The 16,794-nt window shown below is 40.0% G+C and overlaps 1 protein-coding gene across 2 annotated transcripts; it reads left to right on the top strand.

The window, feature by feature from the left end:
• The first annotated feature begins 870 nt into the window (after nucleotides 1–870).
• LOC112560217 (torsin-1A-like) lies at nucleotides 871–5,516 on the top strand. 2 transcript variants are annotated; one of them, XM_025231884.1, is made up of 5 exons: nucleotides 871–1,112; nucleotides 1,671–1,936; nucleotides 2,201–2,376; nucleotides 3,002–3,132; nucleotides 3,777–5,516. In XM_025231884.1, the coding sequence occupies exons 1-5, from the start codon at nucleotides 920–922 to the stop codon at nucleotides 4,070–4,072; spliced, it is 1,062 nt and encodes a 353-aa protein (XP_025087669.1). In that variant the 5' UTR covers nucleotides 871–919; the 3' UTR covers nucleotides 4,073–5,516. The 2 variants fall into 2 exon arrangements, with proteins under 2 accessions (XP_025087669.1, XP_025087670.1); XM_025231885.1 differs by having other exon boundaries at nucleotides 875–1,112; nucleotides 3,789–5,516.
• The last annotated feature ends 11,278 nt before the right edge of the window (nucleotides 5,517–16,794 follow it).

Below are 16,794 nucleotides of genomic sequence, written 5' to 3'. Positions count from 1 at the left end.
CAAATAACTGCAATAGAATCTTATATTCAGTTTCACTTAATTTCTCATTAGGTGGGGTACAGTGACATAAGAAGTGTCTGGAAAATTTCATATTATTATGTGCTGATCAAAAATATTGCAAAGACCTTTGCAACTATACCTTTACCAGTATGAGAGATGTTGGCATCATCATTCACTTTGAATGTTAAGTTTTTCAAGACTTTTTGCTCCTCTGAAGAGCATAGGACATTGGTCTATCAGCATTGCCACCAGCATTGTGGTCTGCGCCACCATCAGGAGTTGTCCCAGTTCTTTTAACATCTTCAGCAAAGTTTATAAAGGACTGTTTACTGAAATTTATGATCATATTAATCGCTTTTGAGATGTGCATGTCAATATGTAACAAAAAATTGCGTCTTTGATATCTGTTAATGATCGATCAAACTCCTTTGTAATCTCATCCAAATTCAGCAAATGAACCCTTTTTTAAAGCATATACATAATGAGGCAGTTATCAAATATACCTCTTTTGGAAAATGGTACCGATCGATACGTATTTGGTCCATTACAGTAAACAACGGCGGGCATTGGCTGTCATTCCTTGACGACACAATGCAGTGTCTGTGCTCGAAACTAACTCCCCCTACGAACTTGTTTTACACATCCATGCTCCGCCTGGAAACCCCCGGGTAACCTGCCAGTCCCCAGCCCTGATGACGGAGCTAGCAACCCCACCCTGCAAAAAAACAACAAAAACACCTGCTACAGAGACTGCAACTGCAACACGAACACAACGAGATGACTCGCAGGCGCAACGGATTTGTTATAACTAAAATACTACCACGATCATGAGTTTTAGAAAGTTTTACCACGGAAGTGGTTTCACAGAAAGGGGTAAAGGGAAATAACTCTCAAGTACCTGTGAAATGACGGGCGCATCATGAGGCGACAAGATTTGTGCACAAGCATAATTCTTACCAGCTTTCTTACAGTTGTTCTCTGCGGCGAACCGTTTACCGCAGTTTATGCTGGGGCTGCTGCAGTTTCAGCTGCTTTCATTGCTTCTTACTCTTATGTGTCTTGTTATTTTTATGAGTGCTGCAGTGAACGCTGGATTATCCACAACGTAACAGGTACGATGTAACCACGAACTTGTATTACATCCATGATGTAACAATTGTGCACCGACTTTCTAGTAATAAGTAATGCATATACAAATAATGTCACTTGTTTTGTAATACGTCTCGTCATTAGACGTGATAAGCATGGGTTTGGTGGGTGATTGGAAACCGAAAGTCGAAAAGTAGGTGCAGAAATTTTACATCTACCTGTGTGTTGCTTCCTCGTCATATGAAAACGCAGTGGCGTTATTAGATGCAGAGAGAAAGATTTTCTCGATTTGAATAACATTTGTATGAGCAAATGAAGCCAGACCAAGTAGTACTGATACCATATTTCAATAGTGAAATTTTCTTTTGATCAGATTAACTGTTAATTAAATGTTAAGAACACAGGCCAGTTAAAATTGTAATGTTGTGGTTGTAATATTTTAATCATCGTTATCATGACAGCAGTTAAAACTAAAGGATATGTGAGTATATCAGTTCGATTATTGTAAATTACTGATCATGTGCCATTACTTGTTAAATTATATTTATGTAAACATGATGTGTTGTTTTTATTTAACACAGGTCTGAGGGCAAATCTGGAACAGAAGTTGTATGGACAGCATCTTGTTGGGAAAGTGGTAGCTAACCATATTCAAGCACATGTTAGGAATAAAAATCCACACAAGGCACTTGCACTTTCCTTCCATGGCTCAACAGGTACAGGGAAGAATCATGTGAGTCGCATTATAGCAGAGGCCCTATACAAGAAAGGTCTGCACAGCAAGAATGTGCACCTTATTTCATCCACAAAAGAATTTCCTCATCAGGAAATGCTGCCTTTGTATAAGGTGGGTCTAGACCTTGGAATAGTTTGCCACTGTTTTGGTTGCTTCATTTCTGTTGTTACTCATATGCTCTTGCAGGCATATAGGTAGACAGATGTGTGTTTGTGTGCAAATGTGAAAGAAGGGAACAATATGGCAGACTAAAACCAGTTGGTGTCTTCAGACATAATGCAAAACATTACAACTGTTTTTTTCCCTACCTTTTGGCCTGTGTTTTGAAGAAGCAACACCATAGCTTTCATTTATGGAAAATTTTATCATTGACAGGACCGCCTTCGAGATATGATAGAGAAGCAAGTGAAGATATGTGCTCAGTCTTTATTCATCTTTGATGAGATTGATAAGATGCCTTCAGGACTTATTGACACTGTCAAGCCTTACTTGGATTACCATGAACATCTTAATGGAGTAAATTATCGCCAAGCCATATTTCTGTTCCTTAGGTAAGCTGAGTTGTATGTGTTATTGTCACAATAAAGTTTCAATTTATATAGAAATATGTGCAGATCAAAATGGAAAGTTCCTAATCATGTAGTTAAAATTTATGAAGGGATTCTGAAAATATACATCATTTAGTGTTGAGTTTAGGTTGGAGTTCTCATTATGTTATCTATTGTATGACATCCCAGACATATGAAAGTTTATATTTTATTATTATCAGATGTCAGTTACACAGTTTGACATGCATAATCAGGTTCTCAAAAACATTAATACATATACATGTATCTTTTTCTACTTCATTTCTAAACCAGCTAATGTGTCTGTATAGACTGCTTTTAGGTTGATGGCTATTGTTTGACTGAATAGATACTTCTCAAAGAAACAAGAATGGACAAAACACAGTTGTATAGCTTGGAGAATTCTTGCACGAATGTAAAGCAAAAACTAAAGGAATGAAAAAAAAATTGAGAGACAAAGTCACAATTCAAAAAAGAAAATTGCAAATGATCTTGCAAATGAGAAATTAAAAAAAGCAAAGCATTAGTCCTATAATTCTCTGTATAAAATGTTATAAATTTGCATCATTGGGCTCTGTGATACACTGTTATATTTGGTGTTTGACTTTAGCAATGCTGGGTCCAATGCCATCATAAAACACTCTCTAGATCATTTTCGGGAGGGGAAAAGACGTGAGGAAATCCAGTTGGTCGACATGGAAAACATATTAGCCAAGGCAGTCATTAACACTGATACAAAAGGTAAGTGCTCCGGACAAAGAAAAAAAAAAACCAAAAAAAATAACTTTGTACTATTGTAAGACTTGTAACAAGCTGTTTGTTAGAGATGGGGAGGGGGTTAATTGTGAGAAAGCAATTTGAAACAAATTTACTAGTACCTGTAAAGGGAGGTTACTTTGCAGTTATTATGTAGCTGTACAAAAGGAACTAATTATTGGTATATGTATACTAATTGTATGTATTGGTATATGTATATGTATACTAAACTGCTAAAAGCCAGAGGATCTTGGTTGTCTGGATCCAGAAGTATTGATTGATAATAATGTAAAAGAGTGAGCAGTCTCAAACTTTTATTGCTGAGCACAAAAAAATCATGACAAACTGGAAACTGTTTTGTGCATTCTCACATGTGCATGTGCATTCATGTGTGTAGGGAAAGGATGGCGAGAGAAAAAAGAGGTGGGACAGAGGGGAGGGAACTCTTACTGCTCATCCCATTTATTTTCCTACTCTTGTCTGATCATCTTTGTTGCTGCCATAAGTACCCTATTTGCACTTTAGCCACATTTTTGTGTCAGCATCATGTTAGTTTTAACCATGCCATTCTGTTTCATATTTTCACCCACTATTTGCTTTTGCATCTTGATTATTGTTATCTTAATCAGACTATTTTCCAGGTGGTCTTTGGCATAGTGAACTCATCGCCAAGCACCTGATCACAGCCTTTATTCCTTTCTTGCCTCTGACTCGCAAGCATGTGCAGGACTGTGTACGGGATGTTCTTGTCACAAAAGGATGCTACAGAAGACCGAAGGAGGTGTCACAATACACCGTAGATAATGTCCTTAAAGAGCTTACATTTAATTCCGGTGAGGAGCAGCTGTTTTCCGTGACTGGATGCAAGAGAGTTGCAGAAAAAGTTGACTTTGTTATGCTTGACTCATGTAAAGTAGAGTTATAGTTTGTAGAGGAGTGAGTCTATGACTAATCTCTTATTAATTAGCAGATCATGTTGTACAGCTGTTTCTAAGGTACTTCAGGAAGCATTTTTGTGTCTGTCTTCTCCTATTTTTAGATGATACTTTTCCTCCCTTAAGTGTTCCTTTTTTGTTTCTCTGTATTAAATTATTTCATACATTCAGTACCAGTAGTTTGAAGTAAGGAACAAACTTCAGCTATAATGATTTAATAATGATTTCCGGTGTGTAGTCAAATGTTTTGGACCTTTAGTGTTAAAGATTTTTGTAATGCCTTTTCTGCATGTAAAGGTTATGATAGCCTGATCTTCATGTCTTGAGCCTTTTTGATTTAGTGTGTGTAAACATCTTGGGGAATGAAATATATTATGGAACATGTACAGAACCAGGCAGTAGGAAACTAATTCTCTGGGGCGAGAGCAGCTAAAAGATATTTCCTTTGAAGAAGCATTTGTTGAAAGAGAATTTACTGGGAACTTGACTGATTGTCAATGTGAGCATTGAAGGATCTTTAGGTGCTTCCAATAGCATCAGTTCAGAAGGGTAGGGTGTAGGAGAACTAGTGCCCAAGTTAGGCAGTGCAATAGAAAGTTTGAGGTGAAGAGTAGATGAGGAGGGCAATGACTAAATGGAATGTCCTGGCCACTCTTTATCTTGCTATATTTGCTCCCTTTCCTACCATATTATGTCAGGGCTTGGCATTGAATGGATAACCCTAACCCTCCCTTTATCCTGTCCCAGGCAAACCTGATAAATACAAAATCTACAGCTGCCTGGAGAGATTGCTGCATTAGAATATGGAAACACAGATTATAGCATTGATGAAGTCATCATCATCATAATCATTGTCATTGTCAACATCTTCATCTTATTATGAAGAGCAATCATCAACTACACTAACATTTTGATGTTACTGAAGATGGATTTATTTCCATACATCGGCAGATTTTGAGAGGGTGTCTAGAGGGAAATATGTTAGAATCTTCATGATAATTAAAAAAAAAATTCTGTAACTATTCAATGCATTCTATACATAAACAATTTATTCTATAACTATTTATATAGCTTGAGCTATAAAGTTCATTCTGTAGCTAAAAATAAATGTGTTAAAATCAAATTTTTTCATCTGAGTAGGTGTATGCTGTGGGGGCAATTTTTGTGATGTTGGATACATTTGAATGATAAAGCTATAAAATGAACTATAAAGCTATAATCATAATGAGGCACAAAAAACGCCATTTAGCTGTTTCACCCTACGTGTCAGGTGATGTATAAGTGAAGGTCCTAAACCTTCTGGAGGGCAAAATAACCTCTTCATCTTATGTTGATCATTGTTTATAATAATTGTTCTGCCTGGTTTGTTTTAAGTGTAAATGTTAATTTGGTCTTAATCTCATTGTTTATCAAATAAAATGGATCTTAGCTAGCCTGGACTTGTACCTTGTTTGTGATATATGAAGGATAGTAACTGCACCAAGGCATAAAGTAAGTTAAAGGGTTGGTGATATTATGTTTGGCAACGAATGTAAACTTATTTTAAACAATCTACAATCTAGTCCTCCATTGGCAACTAGCGCTGACTCTTGACCTAAAAAATAAATGATAGTGAATAGCGGAGTGAAATGAAAACTGTGGTTATATCTATTAAGTTTCAAATTCTTGTTGTGGTCATCAAATATCAAGTTTACAAAATGATACATGTCATTTCAAAAAGAATGTGAAGTGTAATACTTCAGTAATGACAAATAGTGTGTTGTCTCTAAAAAAGTAATACTTTATGATATAAATTATAACTTTTTACAATCTTTAAATTATTTTTATAGTTCTTTTTTGAATTATTCTAATATAAAGTGAACAATACAACTTTATGGATGTTTATGTAGTACCTAGATTAAGTTTTGAAATGTTTACATTGATGAAAAGAGCCAGTTACATCTGTTTTGCTAGAATTTCTTATGCTCTGCTAATTTAGAACAGCTGTGTATGCAGTGTTTCAGGAATGAAGCAATTATTTTCAGCAAGTGCATTGTTTTGTTAGGGCTGTTCAACTTCTAATGTATAAATTTGACTTTTGTGGTTTTAGTGTTCTGAACATGCATTTGCAGGTTCTCATTTGAGATAATTTATTTAGATTATGTGGTAATGGACATAGTGAACTGAATGGTCACGTCCTCTTCGCCCAGTTGATACTGCGACCCTAATTCTAAGCCTTACAACAGAAAACTAAATAGTAAACCTGAACACCATCTCTACATTATCCCTAACCTTAAATGAGTAATTTCTTCAAATGTCAAAGTAGCTCTGTTTGGACAGCTTTGTCAGTTGTCACACCGCCCCATCTCCGTCTCGCGCTAACGAGAGTATACTACCTCAGTGCCTATAACACGAGTTTTTTAATTGCAACTTGAATATAAACTATTAGAGCTGGAATTACCGCGGCTGCTGGCACCAGACTTACCCCCCAATAGATCCTCGTTAAAGGGTATATGTTAAAGTGTACTCATTTCAATTACAGATCCTCAAAAGAGTTCCATATTGTTATTTTTCGTTACTACCTCTCCAAATTGGGAGTAAGTTGTGCGCCTGCTGCCTTCCTTGGATGTCGCAGTTGTTTTTCATGCACCAGAAAGAACGCATGATAAACAGATGCTTCTAATCTACATGTGCCTATGGTAATTTTGCCAAAACTGATGTAAGATCCACATAAATGCTACAAATATGAAGGAACATACTAAATAAAATATACAAAAGTTTATCAGGCAAGGTCCTGTATAGAAAAAAGAGAAGTAACCATACCATAACATCAGTGACAATCTATTATTTCACAGTTAAAAAAAGCGAGATCAGTAACTGCCCCTCTATGAGCACATTTAAGGATATATAACAAATAATAAAACAAGAAAATAAAAGCTTCATTGTCATCATGTCACCAACTGCTAAGCGGTGTCACAAATATTTATTCATCATGAATAAAGCTTGCACGCGAAGCAAAAGACTAGTAGTGTCAGTCTCGCAAATTTTTTCTTACTTCTTTAAAAGTGGAAACGGGGAGATAATTCCAACCCCAGGATAATAGACCTGTTGATGTCGTCGTCAATATGTTTCGGTCACCACTAGGCCTCGTTTCAAGATGACACCAGCGAATAACAGTGGCGTGGAAAGATGCTCGGCTTTTGTGGGGAGGGGACAAACTCCATGCTGACAGTGAATGACTTTCACATTCTTGTTCCCTGTCTTTTTTTTTTTGAGGGGGAGGCTCCACCAACAGCGGGTCGCCACTTCCCCCTCGTCCCTGATACCCAGTCTTGCTCACAATCGTCACTAACCTTCATCACCACACCACCACCACCAACCACCACCACCACCACCACCACTTTTATATCGTCGCTATCTCTACAATCGCCCTCATTCCTTCTTGCCCTGTTCCCTTGAACCCTGTCTAATCAGGCCCCCATTTCTCAGAACTGTCACTTTTGGCAGATAAAAACATGTTTATTGGATTCTCTCCTCAGGCAGGCCGACTTTGATTCGAGCCCTCTCTGGGGTCGGCGGACGGCCCGGTGATTGGGTTTTGTAGGCAATTTCTTGGGCAAACGTCTTCAACTTATCGTCCCGGCGCAGTGTGATGCTGCTGCCGCATGGCGGCGCACGAGTGAAGACTATCTGCTGGCAGAGGGCTGCTACATGGTTAGCACTTCTTGAAACCGACTGTTCTTTATAATGATGACCGAGAGTCTACCTCTTTCTCTCTTACCACCTTCACCTTGACCCCCTTGTCTCTCTGTGTGTGTGTGAGTGCCTTGTGCTCACACTTTGTCGCCTACGCCATATCTGTGTTTGCAACTACATAAAGGTTTGTACGTGAGTGCGTGAAAAAGTATCTCTAGATAAAGTGTAGCTTCATCTACATTCTCTACATTGTCTCTCACTCATACACTACACACACGCACGCACGTCGCCTGGTCCCAATGACTCGTCGTCAACGCATGCTCAAGGACTGGACTGAACCAATGCATTTCTTCTCTTTTTCTCACAAAATGTTTTAGTAGCTGAACACACGCATGCTCGAAGAAAATGAACAATGGCAGAATTATTATTATTATACCCTACATTGCGAGTGCCATTCAAAAGCAAGTATGAATGCGAATCTGGATGTCGGAGGAGAACGAAACGTGTCTGAATAAAAGAGCGAGAATGAAAGAGAAGAAGAAAAAGAAAACGTTTTTGAAGAGCTAGAGTGAGGGGAAAGATGGAGAGAGGGATACAGAGTGAAGTGCTTGCATAAGGAAGGGGAAGAGAATGCGAAACTTGTGTTGCCCATTTTGTGTGCAAGTAGGCGAGACAGCAAGCCGGGCGCGAAGAGTGCCCCTCCCCACGCACCCCTACCCACCCGACCCCCAGCACAAGGGTTGTTGGGGACGAGGTCACCGTTCGGGAGACAAGGAGGAGCAGAAGCAGGACTGGGATGAAGCAAAAGATGAAGGGGTGGGAATGGGGGGGGGGTCTTGAGAGCCCAAGGAGGGTCAGACGGCATGGGGTGTGACCTGCTGAAGTACAGGGACGAAGACAGATACATCGCGAACAGCACCGACGTACGGCGATGATCGATGCTGGCTGGCGGCTGGGGTGGGGGAAGTCGGTGTCTGTAATATCCAGCCTGCTGTGTACTTAACTCATTCCTCTCGTTTCCTTGTGCACTTTCGTCTGCTGCCTACGCCAAGTCTTATAGCTGCTTCTGTCGACAGAGCGAAACTTCGCTGTACACGCACTTTCACCTTTGACCCCTGTCAAACCATCAAAAGAGTTGTAGGAGAGGACTACATGAAAGGAAACTAAAAAAAAATTTGAAGAAGAATTAAAAATAAAAATCATCATTTTCTTTCTGTCAAATGAAATATATGAAAGGTTTAAAATGAATTTCTATTTACGATTTTGTGCCGTTCATTACTGGAAAGTTTTTTAAATTCATTTTTACAGTAAAAAATGACCTCTCACTCTCTATAGACACACACTGGCGAAATGGGAAGGGGGTGGGCAGCCATCCTCTCCTTTTTCTACGCCACTGACATGAACCCTCTCTTTATGTGTGAAGTATTTTGTGACAAAATTCGTGACATCCTTTTCTTTACATACACTTTGTAATACTTTAAATATCGCATACTGACAGGTGTAAGTGCTACAGTTTGTCAAGGTAACCAGGAAGACACAAAAACCAGTGCTGCATAAATACAGGGAAAATATTCTCCCGTAAAAATGAACACCGCACTCAGTATGACAGACGTCTTGTCGTGTAGCTGCCACGCCCTCACAATGATGCTGATGTGATTTTTAGCTCCCTGGGATTCCAGAGACTACATTTACATGTTGAACACACGTGCAATTTGCACCAAACATTCCCACCCACCCCAGGACCCTGCTTTCTTTCACTTCCCCTTCCACATCTAACCACTCCCCGGTGTTTTTCACAGCTTTCTGTCACTTTTAAATCGGTTTCCGATCTTTGTATCAAAGTTTTAGCAGATAAAACATTTGTTGTCTACACTCACTGGTGTGTATGTATTTGTTGACTACACTCACTTGTGTACATGTATGTGTGTTCATTCGTATGTTACGATTACTTGTATAGTTTATCATGCTCTCTTGAAATGGTCTATGACTGTAAAATTCATCCATTTTCTCTCTCTCTCCCTAAAGGTGCGCGAGTGCTATCTGTGAGTGTGTGTGTGTTCGCGTGTTGTACGTATTTGGGGCGCTCGTCTGTGTGTTATGTGTTGTGCGTGTGTGGTGTGTGTGCCCTACGTCCAGTATTTTATCATTGTTGTTCAGCTTCTTTTTATTTACAAATCTTTTTTCTTTTTTTCTTAATTCCTCCTGTTTATCTTTCTTTTAAATACTTTTCCGCTTTCCCTCTCATCCCAACTTTTTTTCCCCCTCCTGCCGTAACTAAGTTAGTGCTCGGTGCCTTTCTACTTCCTGTGGGGGTTGTCATGGACGTGAAACGATCTGATTGTTGGTGAGCTACGTGTGTCCCCCACGGGACTGTACCCACACCGAGAAGGGCAGCAGACAGGACCAATGAAATAAAGTACACAGAGGTCGGTGGGGGTGAAGGGGCAGAGCTATCGTCCAAACATTGCAGGATGCTCTGCTACACTTCTCCACAAACGGACTTCGCGATGGTGTTTGCGTGTGTCGTTATTAACATCATTTCCTATAGTCGCCTGGTTTTAGTTCATGTCTTGTCCAGAACCCAGAATTGTTTCTGTCGGAGAAAATCGCAAAAAGGTCTCTTGTACTTTTGTGACATCTTGGGGTGGAAGAATACCAGAATACCCAGTAGTTTAGTGGTCAAAGCACTCCTTTGTCACTATTGCAGTGACAACCAATATGCCCTAGGTTCAGATTTCGTCTCTCTGTATATAATACCTTCTCAGGTTTTCTCCCCTATCCTTTTCCCTCTCAGTACGAACTTTCCTGGATGGAGTTGAGGGGTGGGGTGGATGGAGGATTCAAGGTCTACAGTGGATGGAAAATTCGTTTGAAAGATATTATAAACTTTTGGATAATCAGCGAAAATTGTCAGGTTAAAAAACTAACTCTTAATACAGTCGGGTAATCATTTTCTCTTATTTGGATTAAAAGATTATTACAAAGACCTTAAGTGTAAAAGACATGAGTCACAAGCTGGAATTATTTAGACAGCACCAGCTCCTGGCTGAGAGGTGCGTCTGCACTTTCAGGAGATACAATGTTAGAATTTTTGTAAGGAAAGGCAAGGGTATGAATTTTACAAGGGGTGACTTTGTGTAAATCTGAATATTTAAAAAATCAGCTTGAGACGAGTATTTTATTAAATTTGAACAAAATAAACTCTTTGCCAAGAAAAGTTGAAACTTGATTTATTGGTTATCGTCATTATAGGAATAAATCCTCCTCAGTTCTTTTTTCCTATAATCAATATACATTGAAACAAATTTCCAGCTTTCTTGAACGCAAACATTTGTAGCAAAAAAAAAAAAAACCAGAGAGAGAGAGAGAGAAGTTTGTGAAGTTTGAACGGAAATGTGAAATGGTCACAAGACAATACAAGAAGTGTTTTTCTACAGTAAATTGCTTTAGATATGGGACTCGGGACAAGTTTTTTTCTGTACGGGTTCTGGCACGTCCCACGTTTGCAGGAAATGACCAGGCTATGGATCGTTTTCACAAACCCGCTCTTCATTTTCTGTTTAAATACGCGGTGGCCACGAGGGTCAGCTGGCGTTCATTCACAGCACTCTCTACTGCAAACAATTCAGGCGCCGACACCTCCGACAATGGAGCTTACAAAATGAGTGAATGCTGGAATAAGTGAACGCACGGCAGAGAAAGTAGCGAGAACACTTTCCTCCATCCTTTAGACATCCTCCCATCCTGTCGCTCGCCCACTAACCCGTCCATCTACCTGCTGACTCATTTGTTTAACCTACCCGCGTTTAGCTACGTTTAACATTCTACCCGCGTCTCGTCTTTCAGTTGTTTACTCGTAAATCCTTTCTCAACCTGGAAAATATCGTCAAAGGTTTTATCAAGTTGAACGAAGATCAGGGGTTTAGGGGCGAACGCTCGTGGCATTGAAACTTTGGTCAACACTGGACTTAGCCTCATCATCACTGGGAAATCCTAAAGTAATTAGCTCGAGCTAAAATCATCTCCGAAACACTTGGGCTTACTTTAGTTTATAGCGAAGGAGATGTATGGATTGTACAGGTGAGCATCCGTAAACACCCGGGCCTGTCAACTTCTTGTGATTTCAGAGACTAAATACGACAACTGATGACAGCCAAGAAAAAGGTATAAAAGGGATCGACTGAAGCACTTGTGAAGGGTCTTCGTGACACATTGACTATAGATTATGTGCCACCTTCACATTCCGCCTCGCTCTGGACCTGAGGGGAAAAAACAGGCAATCGAAACAGTGTCAGAGCATGTATTCACAGAAATGTGTTTAATTAATCAGTATTTGCAAATAAATAAATAAATAAATAAATAAAATAAATAAAAAATGAATAAAAAAATACAAAATTAAAAATAAAAACCTAAACAAAAAAAACTTACAGATATAATTTCTTCTTCAACTCCTAGGATTTGTTCAATGTTATCGTTTATAACATTTGCTTTTGGTTGCGCGCACTCTCTCTCTTTATATATATTGTGTGTGGGGTGGTTGCGAGGTGAGGGTATATGTGTTCAAGAGAATAAGAGAAACACAAAGTGAATAGCAGCTGCGTTAGAGATAATACCCATATTTAAACGCTAGTATATTAGTAAAGTAGTGCTAGTATATTAGTACTAGCATATTAGTATAGTAGTTCTAGTATGTTAATATAGTTAGTATTGTAGGGAAGTAATATCTTAATGTGAGGTGAAAGGAATGAGGGAAAAAAAGCAGACAAAAACCCCAGCAGATATTACAGTGTCCCGAGACGAAATCTGAACCTAATGTCTATTGTTATCACTGCAATAGTGACAAACGAGTGTTTTGACCACCATATACTACTCGGTATTCGTCCAGCCAAGATGTCACAAAAGTATAAAAGTGCAAAAGACATTTTTGCGATCTTCCTTTACAGAAACAATCCTGGATTCCGGCAAAGACAGCGTTGACATGAACTGAAACCAGACTACAACAGGAAATGATGTTAATAACGACACACGCAAACATCATCGTGAATTCCGTTAGTGGAAAAGTGTAGCAGACGTACCCCATAATGTTTGGACGATTGCCCCTAATGTTAGTACATTAATCTCCATCTTGGTCTGGAAGCGGGGAAGGAATTTCTAAATAAAATGGATGTCTGACAAATTTCTAACCCTTACCCATTTCTGACGAAGGTATAAGAAAACTGGGCGAATAATTAGGAAGACGCTGCATAATATTCAATTCTTAGACACAAGAAAATTTAAAGAACCAACTTTAAACATCTTGAGATTAAAAATGTGGACAACTGAATGCAACGGTCGAGAAGCAAGCGAGGAAGCAAGTGTGGGAAGTGACAGTGGGCGTTCATGCCTCAGGCAGTCGAAATGGAGATGATGGTTAACAGGATGATAAACTGAGGCTGGCGAAGATGCAACCAAAGGTTGATTTTAGTTTCCATTATTTTCCTTTTCATGTGGCTTTCTTCCCTTTGTTGCCTTGGATGCAGAATTAGATGGTGTGCCGGTTTATCTATCTGGGTGCGCGCGTGCATGCATTTGTGTTTTATTTGAAAGGAGGGTATAAGAGAGAGAGAGAGAGAGAGAGAGAGAGAGAGAGAGAGAGAGAGAGAAACATTTAGTTAAAGAAGAGAGTGATGGTAAGAAAGAATATTTTTAACTAGCCGGCGTTACTACACGGGCTTGAAAGAGGAAGTAATGCAAGTTATCTCTTGTGGTGAGTTTAAACTTTCGATAACTTTCCTCGTCGGAAAAGACAAGTCAAACAAACATGAATGATGTCGTTAATAGTGATCCAACCTGAAACTTAGATCCTTAGACGAATGCGACAACTTCGCTTTGGGACAAGGAAGAGTTGGAGGTTGGGTGGAACAGAAACCTAAGAAGGATTTCTTGGTGATGGAATAGAAGTCACTGTTTGTCAGCTTGCTAAGCATGCTGTTGCTCATCTTTCAAAGCATTTCAGATCATTGCCGACCATGTTCTCTCGTTACCCCCCGTTTCCTAGTTGTCTGCCCCTAACTGCGGGCTTCCCTCCCTTTCGTAAGGCTGACCCTTGCGGTAATCTTTCGTTCGTGTTTGCTGGGTCTTGTACAGAATCTTGTGGGTGCTTCTAGCATGTTCGATTTTCGCACAAGCCCAGTAATTTTCCTCGTTGCGCTCGTCGGCTCTCACAACTTGCAGCCGGGTGTGAGGGAGATCTGCATGCAAAGAAACGATTTGCCTCATGGCAAATGTACCAGGCGGCTGGCGACGTCGACGAAGCCATCAATAGATGCTAAATTTCATAAATATGTCTCGCAGCCCGAGAGGCTAGTCGTCACTACCACTGGAGTCTAGTCACTTCTAGCCACCAGGAGAAGCTGGCCATTGGTCTGCATTCTCCGTACCAGGAGATGTCTACCTTCCCTGTTCCCCTCCCCATCTCATTATATGCAAACTGTAGAGGTCTTCACCAGTCTAGTCTCGCCCCACAACCGCTAGCGAGGCTCACCCACGAGCTGACCGCCAGACACGGCCAAGTCTCGCGAGATCTTACGCGACCTCATCTTCAGCGAGAGAGACCGCGAGCAAATAACGTGCTGGGAACGAGTCACGTGACCACGCACGCACACGCGTTATCCTCCACGTGACTTCCAACAGCGAACTGCGCCCGAATCCAGGAGGTAATGATTCCAGCAAAACAGTCTGTAAACAGAGTAGCTTAACACACCGCAAACATAACTCTTTTTTTAAGGGGTGGGAGGACGGTAGGATGCGTTTTAATTCCGAATTTGCTCTCTTCTCTCAGTTTGTCCGTTCTGGTGAACATGCGTCTGACATCAAGTCACGATCACGCAAGAACGGCTCGTCCTTTTGCCTGCATAAATATCACTCGTAATTTTAATTTGTGGAGATTTCTACGAACGTCATTTCCGTCCTTTTTAAATTCAGTGTTTCTAAATCCTTTTATACTATTTCCCTGAAACTCATGAAGTGTAAACAGCAGTGTTAGACAGAAAAAAAGCGAGAGCCATGTTAAAACTTGTTTGCTGTGACTCAGTTTTGTTACCATCTTCAGGGCAACGGAGCAGAAGGCTTCCTTAAAGAATACTATCAGCTTCTCTTTCTCTTGCTTAGTTCGCAATACACTTTCCCTCGTCTTATCGGAATATTAACAAGTGTTTAACAGCTTTACTCTTCCTGCAGTTGGGCTGTTGACATGCTCTACAGGCATGCAACACCCTTCATGGAGCTGCATTTTCTTAATTTTTTGTGTGGATATGGTGTGGGTATGGTCGTTTTTCGCACATCACAAAACTCGTGCTTCTTAGAGCAATGTAAAAATAATGGACAAGGGCAGTTCAAACAATGGATCAGTGTTCTTTTGTGTGTTTTAGTCTGTCATAATATGGCATACGTGAACGAAAGCTGACATATTTAAAAGCTAATATATTAGAGATTACGTAAAGAGTAAAAAAATGAAGTAGAAAGATCTTTCATGTCCGTTATTTTGTCTTCGTTCCCGTTCGAAGCAGTTTAGTAGGCTTATAGCTCAGGAGTGGGGAACATTTTTTTTCCAAGGGCCATTTTGATACTTTTAACAAATTTGCGGGAAGTACAAAAATATCTACTTAAAAATTAGCTTAGCTGAAAATGTACAACGATAAACAACACACACGGAGCGTTCGAAAGAAGAACGGTAAACACTAACGATTTTGTGGAAGTAAGTTCTACAGCAATCATCCATCTACCGAAGCTAATACCCGGCGAAAGCCTCGGCCCTTTCCACCCTCTAAATGCAACACCCCTTCCCCTAACACAAGAATCTTCATTACACACAAATTCACGCACACCATCGCATGCGCACGAAGTTTGACACGACGCGCGTCTTCACGCACGTGACGCACACACGCACGCTCGGACGTCCGCCATTATCGAAAGCAAGCAAGTCGATCCGATTCTTTCACGACACGGACCAAGTGTTCTTCAGTTACACAAACGCCATGTTCTTCTGCAATGGCGCACTGGAGGGTAGAAACTAAATCGCTTGAAATGTGACAAGTGGGATAAAAATGGCGCTCGTCAAACGGGCGCCCTCAAGCACGATGGGAAGCCAGAAAAAAGTATGGCGATCGGATACAGTCATAAATGTGAAGTTAGTTGAACTGACACCGTTGATATAGGTCATACTCGTACTGTAGGGAACACTAACATACAAATATATTTCTATTTATTTATAGCCTATAATTTATACAGTTTAAGCGTTATAGACTGGAAGATTTCAGTCGTTTGGGAAATATGTTTTTATTTTTTGTAATAATAGTAAAGATGGTGTTTAGTTGTTTAATGATATACGAAACCTTTCCTGTTTAATTTTTTTCTTTGTCATTCTGTGTCTGTAACTCATTCAGTCTCTCACACACACACGTGTGGAGTCTTTTCTCAAATAATTGTCATTTCAACCAGCCTCCCCCCTTCTTCACAGAAAAGAATTAAGGATCTTGGTTTTAAATCTCAGGGCATACATAATTCCTTGGATGCGACACCTGTTCAAGGGCGGATCAGGCTTTCTCCTCGGGTACTCTGAATTTCTTCCTCTTCGTTATCTGTTTTTTCCACACTCCTTCCTCAACCCCATTAGAGTGAAATCACCTCCGGGTGGAACTCAACTTTCCTCCAGCCAACGAAATACATGTACTGAGTCATCAAGAGTAAAAGCAGCGCACGACCTACTGATCCGGAAACCACCGACAGATGGGTGCTAAGTCGAATGTGAATGCCGTCTGCTCCTAAAGAGGTCCGATCAAAGATAAATAAAATAATGATAATAAAGACGACGACGACGACGAAGACGACGATGAGGATGATTATAATGGTAATAAATATAATACATTTTTCATGACATTTTGCTTGATACCCAGAAGTTTTCGCCTCCATTTCTGTGGTACAGTTCACTACATACTTAGATTAATTATAATTATGTCGAGTTCAGTAATTAACTCTATTTATATCTGCATTTGCGTTC

This window comes from Pomacea canaliculata, linkage group LG3, assembly GCF_003073045.1.
Source record: "Pomacea canaliculata isolate SZHN2017 linkage group LG3, ASM307304v1, whole genome shotgun sequence".
Lineage (NCBI taxonomy): Eukaryota > Metazoa > Mollusca > Gastropoda > Architaenioglossa > Ampullariidae > Pomacea > Pomacea canaliculata.
Note: the sequence above shows the minus strand (reverse complement) of the source record. Positions and strands in the feature narration are given on the sequence as shown.